At 39.8% G+C, this 23,624-nt stretch overlaps 1 protein-coding gene across 1 annotated transcript in view; it reads right to left on the reverse strand.

Annotated features, from left to right (window-relative positions):
* Positions 1 to 23,624, reverse strand: part of LOC135508883 (mucin-2-like) — a 63,998-nt gene that overhangs the window by 13,130 nt on the left and 27,244 nt on the right. Inside the window, exons 10-22 of the mRNA XM_064929092.1 lie at positions 23,462 to 23,511; positions 23,242 to 23,342; positions 18,743 to 18,894; positions 18,504 to 18,642; positions 18,261 to 18,368; positions 14,807 to 14,986; positions 14,429 to 14,668; positions 10,709 to 10,865; positions 10,418 to 10,546; positions 10,021 to 10,171; positions 8,603 to 8,646; positions 603 to 8,300; positions 215 to 498 (exon numbers count right to left, since the gene is read on the reverse strand). Of these exons, the coding sequence (XP_064785164.1) occupies positions 215 to 498; positions 603 to 8,300; positions 8,603 to 8,646; positions 10,021 to 10,171; positions 10,418 to 10,546; positions 10,709 to 10,865; positions 14,429 to 14,668; positions 14,807 to 14,986; positions 18,261 to 18,368; positions 18,504 to 18,642; positions 18,743 to 18,894; positions 23,242 to 23,342; positions 23,462 to 23,511 (9,433 nt within the window). The remainder of the gene's footprint in view (positions 1 to 214; positions 499 to 602; positions 8,301 to 8,602; positions 8,647 to 10,020; positions 10,172 to 10,417; positions 10,547 to 10,708; positions 10,866 to 14,428; positions 14,669 to 14,806; positions 14,987 to 18,260; positions 18,369 to 18,503; positions 18,643 to 18,742; positions 18,895 to 23,241; positions 23,343 to 23,461; positions 23,512 to 23,624) is intronic.

Here is a 23,624-nt window from a genome sequence, read left to right on the forward strand (position 1 = left end):
AAACTACGCAACACTATGAACTACACAACACTATAAACAACACTGGGAACTACACAACTCTATTAACTACAACACTACGAACTACACAACACTATGAACTACAGAACACTATGAACTACACAACACTATAAACTACACAACACTGCGAACTACACAACTCTATAAACTACACAACACTACGAACTAAGAAACACAATTATTATTATTTCATTACCTTTCTTGGTGGAATGACATATTCACAGCCCTTGTAAGGTGTAGTCGAGGACAATGTAGATGTTGTAGAATGTGTAGCTTCTGTTGTTGTTGAGACATTGCTGACTGTAGCTGAGACAGTGCTGACTGTAGTTGAGTCAGTGCTGACTGTAGCTGAGACAGTGCTGACTGTAGCTGGGGTCGTAGAGGGACATGGTCTGGCTTGTTTCTCAACAACACAACTTGAGTTACAGTAAGAGGTGAAACACCAGCCTGCCCCATCAGTCTCATTATATATCAAGGAACCTAAACATAAACGTATTATTAGTAATGAATAGATATTAAATTAAGTGTATGAATGCAATATGTAGTCAGAATTTATCATTTTAATGAAGGAAGCTTTCACTTACCAGCAGGGAAATTTAGATTTTTATATGTGCAAAAACATAATGTGGTAGGATTTGGGGTTGGGATAGTGGTAGGGGTTGTTGGGATAGTGATATGGGTTGTTTTGGGGGTATTGGCAGGGGTTGTTGTTGGGGTAGTGGTATGGGTTGTTGTGGGAGTGGTGGTAGGGATTGTTGTTGGGGTGGTGGTAGGGGTTGTTGTTGGGGTAGTGATAAGGGTTGTGGTAGGGTTTGATGTCATAGTTTTTTCTGTCTGTATGGTCAAAGTTGTATTTTGCACTTGAGGTGCGGGTGTATATGGTGGATTTGTGACGACAATGAAGACTGTTGTTGGGGTAGTGGTAGGTTTAGTTGTTGGGGTAGTGGTAGGTTTTGATGTTGGGGTCGTTGTAGTAGTTGTTGTTGGGGTAGTGGAAGGTTTAGTTGTTGAAGTAGTTGCAGTAGTTGTTGGGGTAGTAGAAGGTTTTGATGTTGGGGTAGTGCTCGGTTTAGTTGTTGGGGTAGTGGTAGGAGATGTTGTTGGGGTTGTGGAAGGTTTAGTTGTTGAAGAAGTTGTTGTGGTAGTGGACGTTTTTGATGTTGAAGTAGTTGTAGTTGTGGTTGGGGTAGTGGTAGGTTTAGTTGTTGGGGTAGTGGTAGGAGATGTTGTTGGGGTTGTGGAAGGTTTAGTTGTTGAAGTGATTGTAGTAACTGTTGGGGTAGTGGCAGGTTTTGTTGTTGGGGTAGGTGTAGGTTTAGTTGTTGAAGTAGTTGCAGTTGATGTTGGGTTAGTAGTAGGTTTTGTTGTTGGGGTAGTTGTAGTAGTTGTTGTTGGGGTAGTGGAAGGTTTAGTTGTGGAAGTAGCTGTAGTAGTTGTTGTTGAAGTAGTTGCAGTAGTTGTTGGGGTAGTAGAAGGTTTTGATGTTGTGGTAGTGGTAGGAGATGTTGTTGGGGTTGTGGTAGGTTTAGTTGTTGAAGAAATTGTAGTGGGTGTTGTTGAAGTCTTTGCAGTAGTTGTTGGGGTAGTGGTAGATTTAGTTGTTGAAGTAGTTGTAGTAGATGTTGGGGTAATGGTAGGTTTTGATGTTGGGGTAGTAGTATTTGTTGGGGTAGTGGTAGGTTTATTTGTTGAAGTAGTTGCAGTCGTTGTTGGGTTAGTAGTAGGTTGTGTTGTTGGGGTAGTTGTATTAGTTGTTGTTGTAGTGGTAGGTTTTGATGTTGAAGTAGTTGTAGTAGATGTTGTTGGGTTAGTGGTAGGTTTTGATGTTGAAGTAGTAGTTGTAGTAGATGTTGGGGTTGTGGTAGGTTTTGATGTTGGGGTAGTGGTAGGAGTTGTTGTTGGGGTAGTGGTAGGAGTTGTTGTTGGGGAAGTGGTAGGTTTAGATGTTGAAGTAGTTGTAGTAGATGTTGAGGTAGTAGTAGGTTTTGATGTTGGGGTTGTGGTAGGTTTAGTTGTTGAAGTAGTTGTTGTAGATGCTGTTGGGGTAGAGGTAGGTTTTGATGTTGGGGTAGTAGTAGGAGCTGTTGTTGGGGTAGTGGTAGGTTTAGTTGTTGAAGTAGTTGAAGTAGATGTTGGGGTAGTGGTAGGAGCTGTTGTTGGGGTAGTGGTAGTTTTAGTTGTTGAAGTAGTTGTAGTAGATGTTGGGGTAGTAGTAGGTTTTGATGTTGGGGTCGTGGTAGGTTTAGTTGTTGAAGTAGTTGTAGTAGATGTTGTTGGTGTAGAGGTAGGTTTTGATGTTGGGGTAGTGGTAGGAGCTGTTGTTGGGTTAGTGGTAGGTTTAGTTGTTGAAGTAGTTGTAGTAGATGTTGGGGTAGTAGTAGGTTTTGATGTTGGGGTAGTGGTAGGTTTAGTTGTTGAAGTAGTTGTAGTAGATGTTGGGGTCGTGGTAGGTTTAGTTGTTGAAGTAGTTGAAGTAGATGTTGGGGTTGTGGTAGGTTTTGTTGTTGAGGTAGTGGTAGGAGTTGTTGTTGCGGTAGTGGTAGGAGTTGTTGTTGGGGAAGTGGTAGGTTTAGTTGTTGAAGTAGTTGTAGTAGATGTTGGGGTAGTGGTAGGTTTTGTTGTTGGGGTAGTGGTAGGAGATGTTGTTGGGGTAGTGGTAGGTTTAGTTGTTGAAGTAGTTGTAGTAGATGTTGGGGTAGTGGTAGGTTTTGTTGTTGGGGTAGTGGTAAGTTTAGTTGTTGAAGTAGTTGTAGTAGATGTTGGGGTTGTGGTAGGTTTTGTTGTTGAGGTAGTGGTAGGAGTCGTTGTTGCGGTAGTGGTAGGAGTTGTTGTTGGGGAAGTGGTAGGTTTAGTTGTTGAAGTAGTTGTAGTAGATGTTGGGGTAGTGGTAGGTTTAGTTGTTGGGGTAGTGGTAGGAGATGTTGTTGGGGTAGGTGTAGGTTTTGTTGTTGAAGTAGTTGTAGTAGATGTTGTTGGGGTAGAGGTAGGTTTTGATGTTGGTGTAGTGGTAGGAGCTGTTGTTGGGGTAGTGGTAGGTTTAGTTGTTGAAGTAGTTGTAGTAGATGTTGGGGTAGTGGTAGGTTTTGTTGTTGAGGTAGTGGTAGGAGTTGTTGTTGCGGTAGTGGTAGGAGTTGTTGTTGGGGAAGTGGTAGGTTTAGTTGTTGAAGTAGTTGTAGTAGATGTTGGGGTAGTGGTAGGTTTAGTTGTTGGGGTAGTGTTAGGAGATGTTGTTGGGGTAGGTGTAGGTTTAGTTGTTGAAGTAGTTGTAGTAGATGTTGGGGTAGTGGTAGGTTTAGTTGTTGAAGTAGTTGTAGTAGATGTTGGGGTAGTGGTAGGAGTTGTTGTTGGGGTAGGTGTCGGTTTAGTTGTTGAAGTAGTTGTAGTAGATGTTGGGGTAGTGGTAGGTTTTGTTGTTGGGGTAGTGGTAGGAGATGTTGTTGGGGTAGTGGTAGGTTTAGTTGTTGAAGTAGTTGTAGTAGATGTTGGGGTAGTGGTAGGTTTTGTTGTTGGGGTAGTGGTAAGTTTAGTTGTTGAAGTAGTTGTAGTAGATGTTGGGGTTGTGGTAGGTTTTGTTGTTGAGGTAGTGGTAGGAGTCGTTGTTGCGGTAGTGGTAGGAGTTGTTGTTGGGGAAGTGGTAGGTTTAGTTGTTGAAGTAGTTGTAGTAGATGTTGGGGTAGTGGTAGGTTTAGTTGTTGGGGTAGTGGTAGGAGATGTTGTTGGGGTAGGTGTAGGTTTTGTTGTTGAAGTAGTTGTAGTAGATGTTGTTGGGGTAGAGGTAGGTTTTGATGTTGGTGTAGTGGTAGGAGCTGTTGTTGGGGTAGTGGTAGGTTTAGTTGTTGAAGTAGTTGTAGTAGATGTTGGGGTAGTGGTAGGTTTTGTTGTTGGGGTAGTGGTAAGTTTAGTTGTTGAAGTAGTTGTAGTAGATGATGGGGTTGTGGTAGGTTTTGTTGTTGAGGTAGTGGTAGGAGTTGTTGTTGCGGTAGTGGTAGGAGTTGTTGTTGGGGAAGTGGTAGGTTTAGTTGTTGAAGTAGTTGTAGTAGATGTTGGGGTAGTGGTAGGTTTAGTTGTTGGGGTAGTGTTAGGAGATGTTGTTGGGGTAGGTGTAGGTTTAGTTGTTGAAGTAGTTGTAGTAGATGTTGGGGTAGTGGTAGGAGTTGTTGTTGGGGTAGGTGTCGGTTTAGTTGTTGAAGTAGTTGTAGTAGATGTTGGGGTAGTGGTAGGTTTAGTTGTTGACGTAGTTGTAGTAGATGTTGGGATAGTGGTAGGAGTTGTTGTTGGGGTAGGTGTCGGTTTAGTTGTTGAAGTAGTTGTAGTAGATGTTGGAGTAGTAGTAGGTTTTGATGTTGGGGTCGTGGTAGGTTTAGTTGTTGAAGTAGTTGTAGTAGATGTTGTTGGGGTAGAGGTAGGTTTTGATGTTGGGGTAGTGGTAGGAGCTGTTGTTGGGGTAGTGGTAGGTTTAGTTGTTGAACTAGTTGTAGTAGATGTTGGGGTCGTGGTAGGTTTAGTTGTTGAAGTAGTTGTAGTAGATGTTGTTGGGGTAGAGGTAGGTTTTGATGTTGGGGTAGTGGTAGGTTTAGTTGTTGAAGTAGTTGTAGTAGATGTTGGGGTAGTGGTAGGAGTTGTTGTTGGGGTAGGTGTCGGTTTAGTTGTTGAAGTAGTTGTAGTAGATGTTGGGGTCGTGGTAGGTTTAGTTGTTGAAGTAGTTGTAGTAGATGTTGGGGTAGTGGTAGGAGTTGTTGTTGGGGTAGGTGTCGGTTTAGTTGTTGAAGTAGTTGTAGTAGATGTTGGGGTAGTGGTAGGTTTAGTTGTTGAAGTAGTTGTAGTAGATGTTGGGGTCGTGGTAGGTTTAGTTGTTGAAGAAGTTGTAGTAGATGTTGTTGGGGTAGAGGTAGGTTTTGATGTTGGGGTAGTGGTAGGTTTAGTTGTTGAAGTAGTTGTAGTAGATGTTGGGGTAGTGGTAGGTTTAGTTGTTGAAGTAGTTGTAGTAGATGTTGGGGTAGTGGTAGGAGTTGTTGTTGGGGTAGGTGTCGGTTTAGTTGTTGAAGTAGTTGTAGTAGATGTTGGGGTAGTAGTAGGTTTTGATGTTGGGGTAGTGGTAGGTTTTGTTGTTGAAAGAGTTGTAGTAGATGTTGTTGGGGTAGAGGTAGGTTTTGATGTTGGGGTAGTGGTAGGTTTAGTTGTTGAAGTAGTTGTAGTAGATGTTGGGGTAGTGGTAGGTTTAGTTGTTGAAGTAGTTGTAGTAGATGTTGGGGTAGTGGTAGGAGTTGTTGTTGGGGTAGGTGTCGGTTTAGTTGTTGAAGTAGTTGTAGTAGATGTTGGGGTAGTAGTAGGTTTTGATGTTGGGGTCGTGGTAGGTTTAGTTGTTGAAGTAGTTGTATTAGATGTTGTTGGGGTAGAGGTAGGTTTTGATGTTGGGGTAGTGGTAGGAGCTGTTGTTGGGGTAGTGGTAGGTTTAGTTGTTGAAGTAGTTGTGGTAGATGTTGGGGTCGTGGTAGGTTTAGTTGTTGAAGTAGTTGTAGTAGATGTTGTTGGGGTAGAGGTAGGTTTTGATGTTGGGGTAGTGGTAGGTTTAGTTGTTGAAGTAGTTGTAGTAGACGTTGGGGTAGTGGTAGGTTTAGTTGTTGAAGTAGTTGTAGTAGATGTTGTTGGGGTCGAGGTAGGTTTTGATGTCGGGGTAGTGGTAGGAGCTGTTGTTGGGGTAGTGGTAGGTTTAGTTGTTGAAGTAGTTGTAGTAGATGTTGGGGTAGTGGTAGGTTTAGTTGTTGAAGTCGTTGTAGTAGATGTTGGGGTTGTGGTAGGTTTTGTTGTTGAGGTAGTGGTAGGAGTTGTTGTTGCGGTAGTGGTAGGAGTTGTTGTTGGGGAAGTGGTAGGTTTAGTTGTTGAAGTAGTTGAAGTAGATGTTGGGGTAGTGGTAGGAGTTGTTGTTGGGGTAGTGGTAGGTTTAGTTGTTGAAGTAGTTGTAGTAGATGTTGTTGGGGTAGTGGTAGGTTTTGATGTTGGGGTAGTGGTAGGAGCTGTTGTTGGGGTAGTGGTAGGTTTAGTTGTTGAAGTAGTTGTAGTAGTTGTCGGGGTAGTGGTAGGAGTTGTGGTTGGGGCAGTTGTAGGTTTAGTTGTTGAGGTAGTTGTGGTAGTTGTTGGGGTAGTGGAAGGTTTTGTTGTTGGGGTAGTTGTGGTAGTTGTTGTAGTTGTTAGGATAGTTGTTGTTCTTGATGTTGGGGTAGTGGTAGCAGTTGTTGTTGTAATGGTTGTTGTGGGCCTGACTGAGGTGGTCGTTGTCCCATTGCTACAAACATCAACAACATCAACACAACATCTGACTCTGATCTCGTAGTTGTAGCATATTGGTATCTTGCCTTGATCCTTGTTGCGGCATATCAGTCCAACTGAGGGATTGCATTCAACATTTTGACCCAGTTCGGCCAAAGGAACATAGATGTTGTCTGTGGCTCTGCATTCTACTTCTTTAGGTTGGCTACAAATATCAATACCAGATTTCCTTATATTTTCTATGGTTTCAAAATCTCCTTCTTCTGGTCCAACAGAGGGATAGTGTTTGCTAATCCAGTCTGACCATTCACAGACAGTCTTGGTCAGGCAGTGTGGAGTAGTAGTGGGTGAAGTGGGTGTTGGTGATGTAGGGGTTGTTTTGGGGGTAGTAGTAGGGGTTGTAGTCAGTGTCATGGTTGTTGTGGGGGTAGGGGTAGGGGTAATGGTTGTTGTAGTGGTAGGAGTTGTTGTTGGGGTAGTGGTAGGAGTTGTGGTTGGGGTAGTTGAAGGTTTTGTTGTTGGGGTAGTTGTGGTAGTTGTTGGGGTAGTTGTTGGGGTAGTTGTTGGTCTTGATGTTGGGGTAGTGGTAGCAGTTGTTGTTGTAATGGTTGTTGTAGGCCTGACTGAGGTGGTCGTTGTCCCATTGCTACAAGCATCAACAACATCAACACAACATCTGACTCTGATCTCGTAGTTGTAGCATATTGGTATCTTGCCTTGATCCTTGTTGCGGCATATCAGTCCAACTGAGGGATTGCATTCAACATTTTGACCGAGTTCGGCCAATGGAACATAGATGTTTTCTGTGGCTCTGCATTCTACTTCCTTAGGTTGGCTACAAATATCAATACCAGATTTCCTTATATTTTCTATGGTTTCATAATCTCCTCCTTCTGGTCCAAAAGAGGGATAATATTTGCTAATCCAGTCTGACCATTCACAGACAGTCTTGGTCAGGCAGTGTGGAGTAGTAGTGGGTGAAGTGGGTGTTGGTGATGTAGGGGTTGTTTTGGGGGTAGTAGTAGGGGTTGTAGTCAGTGTCATGGTTGTTGTGGGGGTAGGGGTAGGGGTAATGGTTGTTGTAGTGGTAGGAGTTGTTGTTGGGGTAGTGGTAGGAGTTGTGGTTGGGGTAGTTGAAGGTTTTGTTGTTGGGGTAGTTGTGGTAGTTGTTGGGGTAGTTGTTGGGGTAGTTGTTGGTCTTGATGTTGGGGTAGTGGTAGCAGTTGTTGTTGTAATGGTTGTTGTAGGCCTGACTGAGGTGGTCGTTGTCCCATTGCTACAAGCATCAACAACATCAACACAACATCTGACTCTTATCTCGTAGTTGTAGCATATTGGTATCTTGCCTTGATCCTTGTTGCGGCATATCAGTCCAACTGAGGGATTGCATTCAACATTTTGACCGAGTTCGGCCAATGGAACATAGATGTTTTCTGTGGCTCTGCATTCTACTTCCTTAGGTTGGCTACAAATATCAATACCAGATTTCCTTATATTTTCTATGGTTTCATAATCTCCTCCTTCTGGTCCAAAAGAGGGATAATATTTGCTAATCCAGTCTGACCATTCACAGACAGTCTTGGTCAGGCAGTGTGGAGTAGTAGTGGGTGAAGTGGGTGTTGGTGATGTAGGGGTTGTTTTGGGGGTAGTAGTAGGGGTTGTAGTCAGTGTCATGGTTGTTGTGGGGGTAGGGGTAGGGGTTATGGTTGTGGTAGTGGAAGAAGTTGTTGTTGGGGTAGAGGTAGGTGTTGTTGTTGGGGTAGTGGTAGGAGTTGTTGTTGGGGTAGTGGCAGGAGTTGAGAAAACAAATGTGGTCGGTTCTTGAGTGAGTATCTGTGTTGTTGTAACACTTGGTGTAGTTGTTGGAATTGGGGTGCTGGGACAGGGGTACATAATCCGGACAATAGTTCCGTTCTCTTTGCAGGTGGCAGTGATACAGGTCCCATCACCATCAGTTGTGTGATATATGGTCACTCCATACGGGTATGTTCTGCCGTTGTATAAACAATAGCAAGCTGCAATAGTGTTTTCACAGGGAACACAAGTTATTATCACGTAATCATCTTGTCATGTTACCTTCTTGGTAATAATGTAGGCTAATGTTTCAGTTATTATCATGTAATCATCTTGTCATGTTACCTTCTTGGTAATAATGTAGGCTAATGTTTCAGTTATTATCATGTAATCATCTTGTCATGTTACCTTCTTGGTAATAATGTAGGTTAATGTTTCAGTTATTATCATGTAATCATCTTGTCATGTTACCTTCTTGGTAATAATGTATGCTAATGTTTCAGTTTGTAGTGGTTTTCCTTACCTTGGACATCATAGCTGCATCTGACCTCAGTTGATGAGCAACGACTTGAAAAAGAAAGAGGGATGTTACAGTACCTTTCAAAGTAGAATAAGATATTAAGAGCTATTTGTTATGAAGTACAAAACAATGTTACATGTTATATTCACAATAAGGTATTAACAGGTCAAATCCCAATAAGGTATTAACAGGTCATATCCCAATAAGGTATTAAAAGGTCAAATCACAATAAGGTATTAAAGGGTCAAATCCCAATAAGGTATTAAAGGGTCAAATCACAATAAGGTATTAAAAGGTCAAATCCCAATAAGGTATTAAAGGGTCAAATCCCAATAAGGTATTAAAGGGTCAAATCACAATAAGGTATTAAAGGGTCAAATCACAATAAGTTATTAAAAGGTCAAATCCCAATAAGGTATTAAAGGGTCAAATCCCAATAAGGTATTAAAGGGTCAAAACCCAATAAGGTATTAAAAGGTCAAATCACAATAAGTTATTAAAAGGTCAAATCCCAATAAGGTATTAAAGGGTCAAAACCCAATAAGTTATTAAAGGGTCAAATCCCAATAAGGTATTAAAGGGTCAAAACCCAATAAGGTATTAAAGGGTCAAATCCCAATAAGGTATTAAAGGGTCAAATCCCAATAAGGTATTAACAGGTCAAAACCCAATAAGGTATTAAAGGGTCAAATCCCAATAAGTTATTAAAGGGTCAAATCCCAATAAGGTATTAAAGGGTCAAAACCCAATAAGTTATTAAAAGGTCAAATCCCAATAAGGTATTAAAGGGTCAAATCACAATAAGTTATTAAAAGGTCAAATCCCAAAAAGGTATTAAAGGGTCAAAACCCAATAAGGTATTAAAGGGTCAAATCCCAATAAGGTATTAAAGGGTCAAAACCCAATAAGGTATTAAAAGGTCAAATCCCAATAAGGTATTAAAGGGTCAAATCCCAATAAGGTATTAACAGGTCAAATCACAATAAGGTATTAAAAGGTCAAATCCCAATAAGGTATTAAAGGGTCAAATCCCAATAAGGTATTAAAGGGTCAAATCACAATAAGTTATTAAAAGGTCAAATCCCAATAAGGTATTAAAGGGTCAAAACCCAATAAGGTATTAAAGGGTCAAATCCCAATAAGGTATTAAAGGGTCAAAACCCAATAAGGTATTAAAAGGTCAAATCCCAATAAGGTATTAAAGGGTCAAATCCCAATAAGTTATTAACAGGTCATATCCCAATCTTTGAAAATCATAATCAATTGAATGGTAGGAAAGCCTCTTTGTAGGTGGACTATTGACATTGCCTTATCTGACCAGAGATACGTGCTACCTTAAGGCTTATACCAACCGTATTAAACCCTATGTAATGTAAATACAGTATCTATGTATTTATCAAAATGTTGATCTGAAAACATACCATGTCTGACAGTTCTCTTTGGAAGGTATAACCTCTCCATCGTTGTAATGAGTTCCATCTCCATCGTAGCAACCACAGTCCTTCTTACTGACACACTTCATGGTACTTTCTTCCAAATAAGGCTGGGCCGAAGGACATTTTGGATAGCAACCTTTAAGATATAAACAGTCAATTTAATCCAGGACACCTGCACAGATTAGATCATCCTCATGGTATCTACTTCTAACACCAAAGTTGTAATGGATATGATATTTCAATATTTGTATTTAGTTTTCAGTGTAGATGAACAAGGGAGGGAGGAGTCATTACATATTTTATACTGTACATTTGTTTAACAACTTGGATTGTAAATTGTCCAAATCAAACGGCCAAGCTGTTATGAAGGGCTCTTAGTTACCTTCCAGTGCAGGGATCTGACTGGAGCATGTTCCTGAGGGATTCTTGCAGGTCTTCATACAGGGGTATCCACACGGATTATAATGCCACTCACACTCACCAATAGGGTTGTAGAAATCACAGAACAGAGCTGGTGAAATTAAAACATGTCACATTTTAACTGAACCAGGGTCCTAAAAGAGGCTTGATTTAACAGTTACACATTCAAATGATAAATTGGTATTTGGTCCCAATAGCAAAACAATCCCACGTATCCATCAATCAATTGTCCCACTCAAAGCAAATGACTCACGGCAGATATCTGGTGTTCTCCACTTGATACAAGCCCCTGCCTCGTTACAGGCCTGGGCGTAGGCTGCTACAGCTGTACAGAAACACTCGCAGTCTCCCCCAGTGTCACAGGCACACGAGTCCCTCACACAGGCATCATGGAATGGCGTGGGGTCCACCTTTTAGGAAGATGCATTAAGCCATCATTTATTTATTCAATGCTTTGCTCAGCTTGTTGAAGAGACTACAGATGAATTATTGACGGTGATTATTATTGGGTTGGATGGCTGACTTTATGTTTTTGTTATGTTTTTATTCCTACTTTCGTTGGTGGATGTTTTTGGTGTCATTCACATGATTATTGACAAATCAATTTTATTAAATAGATTGCCATGTACCATCATGCAACTCTGCTTGTCATTGTGTACCTTTTAGGAAACCTGTTAGCCCAAGACTTGTGCTACACAATTATCGGTTGTTATAAATTCCACCATAAGTGTTACCCTGAGGCCGTGAGGTAAATTAACTCTTGTTGAAGCCTTAACCTTATTGACCCTGAGTCTGTGAGTTACTGTGTATTAATTTTTGTTGAAGCATTAACCATATTATTGTACTTATGCAGTGCCACATTGGCTGCGTTTACACAGGCAGTCCAATTCAGGTCATTCACCAGTTATTTGCATATCTGACACCAATTGATATTGTCCTTATTTCATGTATAAACAGCAACACCAAAAAAATGGAATCTGATGTTTTGAGCTCTGATTTATACCACTTCCATATGTGGATCTCAATCCTGATTCAAACCCAATTCTCCATGTGATCTCTGTCTGGATGCTCAGATCTGATGTTTTTGCTCTAAAGTGTTTGTTTGTTTTTTTGCACATGACCTGCCATTACCATGACAACCACCCAAAAATGTAAAGGGCAGGAAATGAGCATTGCAGCTGTGTGCTACTTCAGAACCTACATCAGTGTTAATGCGCCAATCTGATATGGGCTACAGTAAAACTACAGTCAGGGCCATAAATATTTGGACATTGACTAAGTTACTATTATTTTAGCATATTGGAGTTGACATTAAAAAGTGCAGACTTCAGCATTATTTTGAGGGTATTTACATCCAAATCGGATGAATTGCGTAAGGAATTACAGGACATTTTATATATGCCTCCCTCCCTTTTTTTAAGGGATCAAAAGTAATTGGACAATTGCCTGCTCAGCTGTTCCATGGCCAGGTGTGTGTTATTACCTCATTACTTCATTTACAAGTAAGCAGATAAAATGCCTAGAGTTTATTTCAAGTGTGGCATTTACACTTGAAGTCCACTGCCAGTGAAGCAAGCCATCATTAGGCTGAAAAATGAAAACAAACCCATCAGAGAGACAGCAAAAACAGTAGGTGTGGCCAAATCAAATATTTGGTACTTTCTTAAAAAGAAAGAACGCACTGGTGAGCTCAGGGACACCAAAAGGCCCGGAAGACCACGGAAAACAACTGTGGTGGATGACGGAAGAATTCCCTGGTGAAAAACAACCCCTTTACAACAGCTGGTCAAGAACACCCTCCAGGAGGTAGGATTATCTGTGCCAAAGTCAACAATCAAGAGAATATTCAACCAGAGTAAATACAGAGTAAAAAAGGAAGACCAGATTAAAGTTTGCCAAACATCTAAAAAAGCCTGTAAAGTTCTGTAACAACATCCTATGGACAGATGAGACAAGGATCAACTTGTACCAGAATGATGGGAAGAGAAGAGTATGGAGAAGGGAAGGAACTGCTCATCATCAGAGCATACCACCTCATCTATGAAGCATGGTGGAGGTAGTGTTATGGGGTTGGCATGTATGGCTGCCAATGGAACTGGTTCCCTTGTATTTATTGATGATGTGATTGCTGACAAAAGCAGAAGGATGAATTCTGAGGTGTTTAGGGCAATATTGTTATGCTCAGATTCAGCCAAATGCTTTTAAACACATTTGACAGCCCTTCACATTGCAGATGGACAATGACCCGAAGCATACTGTGAAAGCAACCCAATACTTTTTTAAGGCAAAGAAGTGGAATGTTCTGCAATGGCCTTTAAGGCCTAGATTCAATCATCGGTAAAGAGCGATTGAGCCAACAAATGCAGTGTTTACCTTAAATGTGGTCTTCATGAATTCAGAAACACCATCTGTACTCCACTGTCACCTTCTGTACTCCACTGACACCATCTGTACTCCACTGACACCTTCCGTACTCCACTGACACCATCTGTACTCCACTGACACCTTCTGTACTCCACTGACACCATCTGTACTCCACTGACACCTTCTGTACTCCACTGACACCATCTGTACTCCACTGACACCTTCTGTACTCCACTGACACCATCTGTACTCCACTGACACCAGCTGTACTCCACTGACACCATCTGTACTCCACTGACACCATCTGTACTCCACTGACACCAGCTGTACTCCACTGACACCATCTGTACTCCACTGACACCATCTGTACTCCACTGACACCATCTGTACTCCACTGACACCATCTGTACTCCTCTCCTTTAAACGGTGCATAGCCGAAATGGGGTCAAGAATCTAGCCTTTTAGAGTTGATCCCCCACATTTCAGGTCCATATTTATATTACAGATGAACTTTTCTCCGACCTGTACTGCAGTAACGTGCAGAGAGGTCAGTGGCTGGGTAAGAACGGGTTATTTTCAAAGCCAGATTTACTCACAAATAAACCTTGATGAATTTCAAGTTCCCCATACAGCAGATAGCTCCAACAAGCAGAGTAACTGAGGCTATTAATACTTAAAGAGTACATTGTGCGTTGATCTAAGTAACATCACCAAAAAATCCCCCTCACAATCTGTCAATTTAAGCGATATCAGGTTTTTTACTGCTTCTTTAAGAACGCTCAGGAAGTATGGAGGTAGCTTTGTGCCAACAAAAATAAGGGATTAAGTACGTGTCCAAAAAAAGTAAAATATCTCCTAAATATACAACAGACACTTCAAAATCCTATTCCTTATGATTTATTTTTGACTGTCTGTTTTGCCATTTATGAATGTGTTGTTATGGGCTATAGCAGTAAAGGCCAAATTGAATATCTTATAAAATATCTTTGGGGGGGATATATTTTTGAAACCTAAAGGGGTCCTAAAATTCCAAATGAAATAGCTAAATGATCAATGGCACTGTATGACCATCTGAAAACCATTCCATATGTAACTCCCTCAACGGCTTTTAACCGAAATGGACAATTTTCACCAAATGTAATTACCAACATAGCCAAGATACACAAGTCATAGCCTTTGTACAGACAGCTTGTTTGAACCTGCCGACTGCATGTATCTGCTGTACTGTCTATTGAATGTATCTGCTGTACTGTCTATTGAATGTATAGGTTATTCAAATGACTGTATTTATTTATTTATTTATTTTACCTTTATTTAACTAGGCAAGTCAGTTAAGAACAAATTCTTATTTTCAATGATGGCCTAGGAACAGTGGGCTAACTGCCTGTTCAGGGGCAGAACGGCAGATTTGTACCTTGTCAGCTTGGGGATTTGAACTTGCAACCTTTCGGTTACTGGTCCAATGCTCTAAGCACTAGGCTACTCTGTATATGTGTGTCTTTTTATCTTCGTTTATATCAGCTGCACTCCGTCAACTTCCTAACAACTTCGGTTGGTATGGCAATAAAGTATTGAATCTATATTGAATAGTATCTGCTGTGTACTGTACCTGTGAGTGGCAGGCTGAGAAAACGTTACTGGTGATGATGCTGCAGCGTTTCAGAGACCAGGACTGCCTGTATGATCTTAAAGTGCATGGGTTTTTTATGACATCAGCGTTGGGGCAACTGGGGGACACTTTCCAACTGTTCCCAAACTCCAGAGCTTCAACAACCACTTCCTGGTTTCTGGACGTGAAGTCGTTCTTTCCATTACCGTCGTAGTTTCCACACAGACCACACACTTGGCCCTGGAAGGAAATTAAACATGTAAAAATAATAACTTGAAGTAGCTAATAAAACATCACATTGTTTTGTAAGCCAATGCAATTGCTAAACAAAGATACAGTGCAATCACTGGTTCAAAATGTCCTATTCTAGTCACTCACCTGGAAGGTAGAGCTGAGTTTGATGAACAAGCTCTTCTTCTTGTCCCACATGAGGATCAGGCCATTTCCAGCCTCAACAACAACATAGAGACCGATAGAGTGGACCTGGTATGGCACGTCTACCCCATTCTCTTGTTTGATCACTTTTACAGATTCATCTGCTAGTATGATCTCATTGCTCTAAAAGGCAGAAACAGAAAGTGTTCATTGCTAATGTAATACTAGTAGAGAGGTTTACACTGTGGAGGTGCCTGGTTTTACACCATCCAGGGTTACACTGTGGTGGTGCTGAGTTTTACACTATCCAGTATGTACACTAAAAGTGGCAGTAGTAAAGCCTCTCTTGAAAAAGCCAAACCTTGACCCAGAAAATATAAAAAACTATTGGCCTATATCGAATCTTCCATTCCTCTCAACATTTTTAGAAAAGGCTGTTGCGCAGCAACTCACTGCCTTCCTGAAGACAAACAATGTATACGAAATGCTTCAGTCTGGCTTTAGACCCCATCATAGCACTGAGACTGCACTTGTGAAGGTCGTAAATGACCTTTTAATGGCATCAGACCGAGGCTCTGCATCTGTCCTCGTGCTCCTAGACCTTAGTGCTGCTTTTGATACCATCGATCACCACATTCTTTTGGAGAGATTGGAAACCCAAATTGGTCTACACGGACAAGTTCTGGCCTGGTTTAGATCTTATCTGTCGGAAAGATATCGGTTTAACTCTGTGAATGGTTTGTCCTCTGACAAATCAACTGTAAATTTCAGTGTTCCTCAAGGTTCCGTTTTTGGACCACTATTGTTTTCACTATATATTTTACCTCTTGGGGATGTCATTCCAAAACATAATGTTAACTTTCACTGCTATGCGGATGACACACAGCTGTACATTTCAATGAAACATGGTGAAGCCCCAAAATTGCCCTCGCTAGAAGCATGTGTTTCAGACATAAGAAAGTGGATGGCTGCAAACTTTCTACTTTTAAACTCGGACAAAACAGATGCTTGTTCTAGGTCCCAGGAAACGAAGGGATCTTCTGTTGAATCTGACAATTAATCTTAATGGTTGTACAGTCGTCTCAAATAAAACTGTGAAGGACCTCTGCGTTACTCTGGACCCTGATCTCTCTTTTGAAGAACATATCAAGACTGTTTCAAGGACAGTTTTTTTCCATCTACGTAACATTGCAAAAATCTGAAACTTTCTGTCCAAAAATGATGCAGAAAAATGAATCCATGATTTTGTCACTTCTAGGTTAAACTACTGCAATGCTCTACTTTCCGGCTAACCGGATAAACCAAAACATTTGATCATATTACTCCAGTGCTAGCCTCCCTACACTGGTTTCCTGTCAAGGCAAGGGCTGATTTCGAGGTTTTAATGCTAACCTACAAAGCATTACATGGGCTTGCTCCTACCTATCTCTCTGATTTGGTCCTGCCGTACATACCTACACGTACGCTACGGTCACAAGACGCAGGCCTCCTAATTGTCCCTAGAATTTCTAAGCAAACAGCTGGAGGCAGGGCTTTCTCCTATAGAGCTCCATTTTTATGGAATGGTCTGCCTACCCATGTGAGAGACTCAAATTCGGTCACAACCTTTAAGTCTTTATTGAAGACTCATCTCTTCAGTGGGTCATATGATTGAGTGTAGTCTGGCCCAGGAGTGTGAAGGTGAACGGAAAGGCTCTGGAGCAACGAACCACCCTTGCTGTCTCTGCCTGGCCGGTTCCCCTCTTTCCACTAGGATTCTCTGCCTCTAACCCTATTACAGGGACTGAGTCACTGGCTTACTAGGGCTCTTTCATACCGTCCCTAGGAGGGGTGCGTCACTTGAATGGGTTGAGTCACTGATGTGATCTTTCTGTCTGGGTTTGCGCCCCCACTTGGGTTGTGCCGTGGTGGAGATCTTTGTGGGCTATACTCGGCCTTGTCTCAGGATGGTAAGTTGGTGGTTGAAGATATCCCTCTAGTGGTGTGGGGGCTGTGCTTTGGAAAAGTGGGTGGGGTTATATCCTTCCTGTTTGGCCGGGGGTGTCATCGGATGGGGCCACAGTGTCTCCTGACCCCTCCTGTCTCAGCCTCTAGTAATTATGCTGCAGTAGTTTATGTGTCAGGGGCTAGGGTCAGTTTGTTATATCTGGAGTACTTCTCCTGTCCTATCCAGTGTCCTGTGTGAATTTAAGGATGCTCTCTCTAATTCTCCCTTTCTCTCTCTCTCTCTTTCTTTCTTTCTTTCTTTCTTTCTTTCTTTCTTTCTTTCTTTCTTTCTTTCTTTCTTTCTTTCTTTCTGTCTCTCTCTCGGAGGACCTGAGCCCTAGGACCATGCCTCAGGACTACCTGACATGATGACTCCTTGATGTCGTCCATGCCACCTGGCCGTGCTGCTGCTCCAGTTTCAACTGTTCTGCCTGTGATTATTATTATTTGACCATGCTGGTCATTTATGAACATTTGAACATCTTGGCCATACTCTGTTATAATCTCCACCCAGCACAGCCAGAAGAGGACTGGCCACCCCATATAGCCTGGTTCCTCTCTAGGTTCCTTCCTAGGTTTTGGCCTTTCTAGGGAGTTTTTCCTAGCCACTGTGCTTCTACACCTGCATTGCTTGCTGTTTGGGGTTTTAGGCTGGATTTCTGTACAGCACTTTGTGATATCAGCTGATGTACGAAGGGCTATATAAATACATTTGATTTGATTTGATTTGATATACTGTACATGTCAATTTGAAATTCTGCTGTACAAATTCATAGCTAACCCTAACCCTAATACAAGGAGGGGGGGGGGGTTCCTGCTATCAATTCTGCTCAAAGAGAATTCTAAGCAGGCATTCCATCAGACAGCCCTGTCAATCTAGCTACAGTGGTTGCTCCACTAAAAATGTTGTGATTATGCTGCGGGATTTAGAGGTAATTTGTGGTTTAGTACGGTACCCTGCGTCACCACTTCATTGCTCCATACCAACGCACGGGGGAGTTAGTGCACTGATTATGATTGTGGGTCCTACTGTGTCTCTAACTGACAATGAATGGGTGACATAAACTTAACTAGAAACTGATAATTGTGCACAACTTCAGTATTACTTACTAAAACTGTTGTTACACAGGTTTTTATTATTTCATTTTGTTAGGATTGTTTTGGTATTACTGTAGTACTGTAGGCTACTCTCGACCAGTCACGGTGTACAGCGCCTGAGTGGTACAATGGTCTAAGACAATGCTTAGCAAGCTGTGTTGCTACAGATGCTGTTACGGCCTCGACTGGGAGATCCATGAGAAGACTATAGGTTTTGTAGCTAAATGCATGGGGGCGACGAGATAAGAACAATCCAGAGTTCAGCATGCAATTCCGCTCACAGCCACCAGTGTCGACATTGTGCACAATGTCCAGACTTGTCTATCGTAACTTTAATTCACTTATGAATCCGTTTATGAACAGTAGTTCCTACCCCCAAGAAGAGCTTGATGGCCTTGGAACAGGTGGTGCCGGTGGTTCCACAGGGAATGTTCTCTGTGATCACTCTAAAGGTACCGTTTGGATTGTTGCTGCAGTAGTCCTGCAGGATGTATTCAAATACACAATCATTAGACCTCTTAGTTATTATCATTACCTCATCTTAAACATAATTAGAAAATATGTGAATCATACATAAAGTAGGGGATTTAATAAATGCAAATGATTATTGCCCTACCTGAGTAAGAATGTATTCACAATCTCCATTGAAAGTGAACCTTTCCTCATCAAAAGTGATGAAATGCCCATCTCCATATATGGCACACGTCCCATCACACTGCTTATTGGTACACTGCCATTTTCTGCCTTCGCAAGTGCTACAATGATGCAAACATAATCACATGGGAAGATTTTAGAGGGAAGCATTTGACATATCCAAAGAAGAAGAAGAAGAAGAGGGATAGAAGTTGATTTTACCAGGTATTGCAGTCTACTTTGAGCACATGTCCAGGTTGGTAATAGACTCCATTGTGAGAACAGGGACATAGGTCTTCCTTGATGCATCCTCCGTTTCCATCAGACAGCAGACCATCAGGACATACACAGCCTGACACACACTCTGCACTGATCTATAACACAATGAATCAGGGAAGGACTGACATGAATTTAAGTTGGACATCATGTGCCTGAATGTCCCTCCACCCTCCAGGGTATAAGATGTGGACATTATGTGCCTGAATGTCCCTCCACCCTCCAGGGTATAAGTTGTGGACATTATGTGCCTGAATGTCCCTCCACCCTCCAGGGTATAAGTTGTGGACATTATGTGCCTGAATGTCCCTCCACCCTCCAGGGTGTAAGATGTGGACATTATGTGCCTGAATGTCCCTCCACCCTCCAGTGTGTAAGATGAGGACATTATTTGGCTGTATGTCCACATCTTAAATTAAAACATGTTGTGAGGCATTTTCATATTTTTATTAACGTGTTGTATGGCATGTTTTTATTAACGTGTTGTAAGGCATGTTTTATTAATGTGTTGTAAGGCATGTTTTTATTAACGTGTTGTAAGGCATGTTTTTATTAACGTGTTGTAAGGCATGTTTTTATTAACGTGTTGTAAGGCATGTTTTTGTTAATGTGTTGTAAGGCATGTTTTTATTAACGTGTTGTAAGGCATGTTTTTATTAACGTGTTGTAAGGCATGTTTTTGTTAATGTGTTGTAAGGCATGTTTTTGTTAATGTGTTGTAAGGCATGTTTTTATTAACGTGTTGTAAGGCGTGTTTTTGTTAATGTGTTGTAAGGCATGTTTTATTAATGTGTTGTAAGGCATGTTTTTATTAACGTGTTGTAAGGCATGTTTTTATTAACGTGTTGTAAGGCATGTTTTTATTAACGTGTTGTAAGGCATGTTTTTATTAAAGTGTTGTAAGGCATGTTTTTTTTAACGTGTTGTAAGGCATGTTTTTATTAACGTGTTGTAAGGCATGTTTTATTAATGTGTTGTAAGGCATGTTTTTATTAACGTGTTATAAGGCATGTTTTTATTAACGTGTTGTAAGGCATGTTTTTATTAAAGTGTTGTAAGGCATGTTTTTTTTACGTGAAGTAAGGCATGTTTTTGTTAATGTGTTGTAAGGCATGTGTTTATTAACGTGTTGTAAGGCATGTTTTTATTAACGTGTTGTAAGGCATGTTTTTATTAACGTGTTGTAAGGCATGTTTTTATTAACGTGTTGTAAGGCATGTTTTTATTAACGTGTTGTAAGGCATGTTTTTATTAACGTGTTGTAAGGCATGTGTTTATTAACGTGTTGTAAGGCATGTTTTTGTTAATGTGTTGTAAGGCATGTTTTTGTTAATGTGTTGTAAGTCATGTTTTTATTAACGTGTTGTAAGGCATGTTTTTATTAACGTGTTGTAAGGCATGTTTTTATTAATGTGTTGTAAGGCATGTGTTTATTAACGTGTTGTAAGGCATGTTTTTATTAACGTGTTGTAAGGCATGTTTTTATTAACGTGTTGTAAGGCATGTTTTTATTAATGTGTTGTAAGGCATGTGTTTATTAACGTGTTGTAAGGCATGTTTTTATTAACGTGTTGTAAGGCATGTTTTTATTAACGTGTTGTAAGGCATGTTTTTGTTAATGTGTTGTAAGGCATGTTTTTGTTAATGTGTTGTAAGGCATGTTTTTATTAACGTGTTGTAAGGCATGTTTTTATTAATGTGTTGTAAGGCATGTGTTTATTAACGTGTTGTAAGGCATGTTTTTAATTAATGTGTTGTAAGGCATGTGTTTATTAACGTGTTGTAAGGCATGTTTTTATTAACGTGTTGTAAGGCATGTTTTTATTAACGTGTTGTAAGGCATGTTTTTGTTAATGTGTTGTAAGGCATGTTTTTGTTAATGTGTTGTAAGGCATGTTTTTATTAACGTGTTGTAAGGCATGTTTTTATTAACGTGTTGTAAGGCATGTTTTTATTAATGTGTTGTAAGGCATGTGTTTATTAACGTGTTGTAAGGCATGTTTTTATTAACGTGTTGTAAGGCATGTTTTTATTAACGTGTTGTAAGGCATGTTTTTATTAATGTATTGTAAGTCATGTGTTTATTAACGTGTTGTAAGGCATGTTTTTATTAACGTGTTGTAAGGCATGTTTTTATTAACGTGTTGTAAGGCATGTTTTTATTAACGTGTTGTAAGGCATGTTTTTGTTAATGTGTTGTAAGGCATGTTTTTATTAACGTGTTGTATGGCATGTTTTTATTAACGTGTTGTAAGGCATGTTTTATTAATGTGTTGTAAGGCATGTTTTTATTAACGTGTTGTATGGCATGTTTTTATTAACGTGTTGTAAGGCATGTTTTATTAATGTGTTGTAAGGCATGTTTTTATTAACGTGTTGTAAGGCATGTTTTTGTTAATGTGTTGTAAGGCATGTTTTTATTAACGTGTTGTATGGCATGTTTTTATTAACGTGTTGTAAGGCATGTTTTATTAATGTGTTGTAAGGCATGTTTTTATTAACGTGTTGTAAGGCATGTTTTTATTAACGTGTTGTATGGCATGTTTTTATTAACGTGTTGTAAGGCATGTTTTATTAATGTGTTGTAAGGCATGTTTTTATTAACGTGTTGTAAGGCATGTTTTTATTAACGTGTTGTAAGGCATGTTTTTGTTAATGTGTTGTAAGGCATGTTTTTATTAACGTGTTGTAAGGCATGTTTTTATTAACGTGTTGTAAGGCATGTTTTTATTAACGTGTTGTAAGGCATGTTTTTGTTAATGTGTTGTAAGGCATGTTTTTATTAACGTGTTGTAAGGCATGTTTTTATTAACGTGTTGTAAGGCATGTTTTTGTTAATGTGTTGTAAGGCATGTTTTTATTAACGTGTTGTAAGGCATGTTTTTATTAACGTGTTGTAAGGCATGTTTTTGTTAATGTGTTGTAAGGCATGTTTTTATTAACGTGTTGTAAGGCATGTTTTTATTAACGTGTTGTAAGGCATGTTTTTGTTAATGTGTTGTAAGGCATGTTTTTGTTAATGTGTTGTAAGTCATGTTTTTATTAACGTGTTGTAAGGCGTGTTTTTATTAATGTGTCGTAAGGCATGTTTTTATTAACGTGTTGTAAGGCATGTTTTTATTAACGTGTTGTAAGGCATGTTTTTATTAACGTGTTGTAAGGCATGTTTTTGTTAATGTGTTGTAAGGCATGTTTTTATTAACGTGTTGTAAGGCATGTTTTTATTAACGTGTTGTAAGGCATGTTTTTGTTAATGTGTTGTAAGGCATGTTTTTGTTAATGTGTTGTAAGGCATGTTTTTATTAACGTGTTGTAAGGCGTGTTTTTATTAATGTGTTGTAAGGCATGTTTTTATTAACGTGTTGTAAGGCATGTTTTATTAACGTGTTATAAGGCATGTTTTTATTAACGTGTTGTAAGGCATGTTTTATTAACGTGTTATAAGACATGTTTTATTAACGTGTTATAAGGCATGTTCTATTAACGTGTTATAAGGCATGTTTTTATTAATGTGTTGTAAGGCATGTTTTTATTAACGTGTTATAAGGCATGTTTTATTAACGTGTTATAAGGCATGTTTTTATTAACGTGTTGTAAGGCATGTTTTTATTAACGTGTTGTAAGGCATGTTTTATTAACGTGTTATAAGGCATGTTTTATTAACGTGTTATAAGGCATGTTTTTATTAACGTGTTATAAGGCATGTTTTTATTAACGTGTTGTAAGGCATGTTTTTATTAACGTGTTATAAGGCATGTTTTATTAACGTGTTATAAGGCATGTTTTTATTAACGTGTTATAAGGCATGTTTTTATTAACGTGTTGTAAGGCATGTTTTTAGTAACGTGTTGTAAGGCATGTTTTATTAACGTGTTGTAAGGCATGTTTTTATTAACGTGTTATAAGGCATGTTTTTATTAACGTGTTATAAGGCATGTTTTTATTAATGTGTTGTAAGGCATGTTTTTATTAACGTGTTGTATGGCATGTTTTTATTAACGTGTTGTAAGGCATGTTTTTATTAACGTGTTGTATGGCATGTTTTTATTAACGTGTTATAAGGCATGTTTTTATTAACGTGTTGTAAGGCATGTTTTTAGTAACGTGTTGTAAGGCATGTTTTATTAACGTGTTGTAAGGCATGTTTTTATTAACGTGTTATAAGGCATGTTTTTATTAACGTGTTATAAGGCATGGTTTTATTAATGTGTTGTAAGGCATGTTTTTATTAACGTGTTATAAGGCATGTTTTTATTAATGTGTTATAAGGCATGTTTTATTAACGTGTTGTAAGGCATGTTTTTATTAACGTGTTATAAGGCATGTTTAATTAACGTGTTGTAAGATATGTTTTATTTAACGTGTTGTAAGGCATGTTTCTATTAATGTGTTGTAAGATATGTTTTTATTAACGTGTTGTAAGACATGTCCCATTGTAGACTTACACAGTGACTGTCTAGTGTTTGACAGCTCTTCTGGCACTCTGAGCCCTTGGCTCCGGGCCCTGCACTAGAACAGTTGAAGAAACCCATTGGTTCTTCACAGGCTGTAGGGAATAAAAGTAGGCTTTATAGGTTACTAGGGATTAAACTACAGAGTCTTGGTTGTGAAGTGATTTGCTAAATTTGGCAAATAACGATGTGTTCTGAATTTCAGAGTACTCACATAAATGTTGTGGTCTTCCAGTACAGCTTAATTTCCCTTGTCTGCAAGAGCTGGGTGGATAAGAGGGGTATAAGAGGAGGGGGTTAAGCATGGTTTAGCATGTCTCTTGAAGCAAACCAAGACTTTATCAGAAGACAGTCCATTTCTAAATATTTTAGTAGAG

Source organism: Oncorhynchus masou, chromosome 22 (assembly GCF_036934945.1).
Source record: "Oncorhynchus masou masou isolate Uvic2021 chromosome 22, UVic_Omas_1.1, whole genome shotgun sequence".
NCBI classification, from domain to species: Eukaryota; Metazoa; Chordata; class Actinopteri; order Salmoniformes; family Salmonidae; genus Oncorhynchus; species Oncorhynchus masou.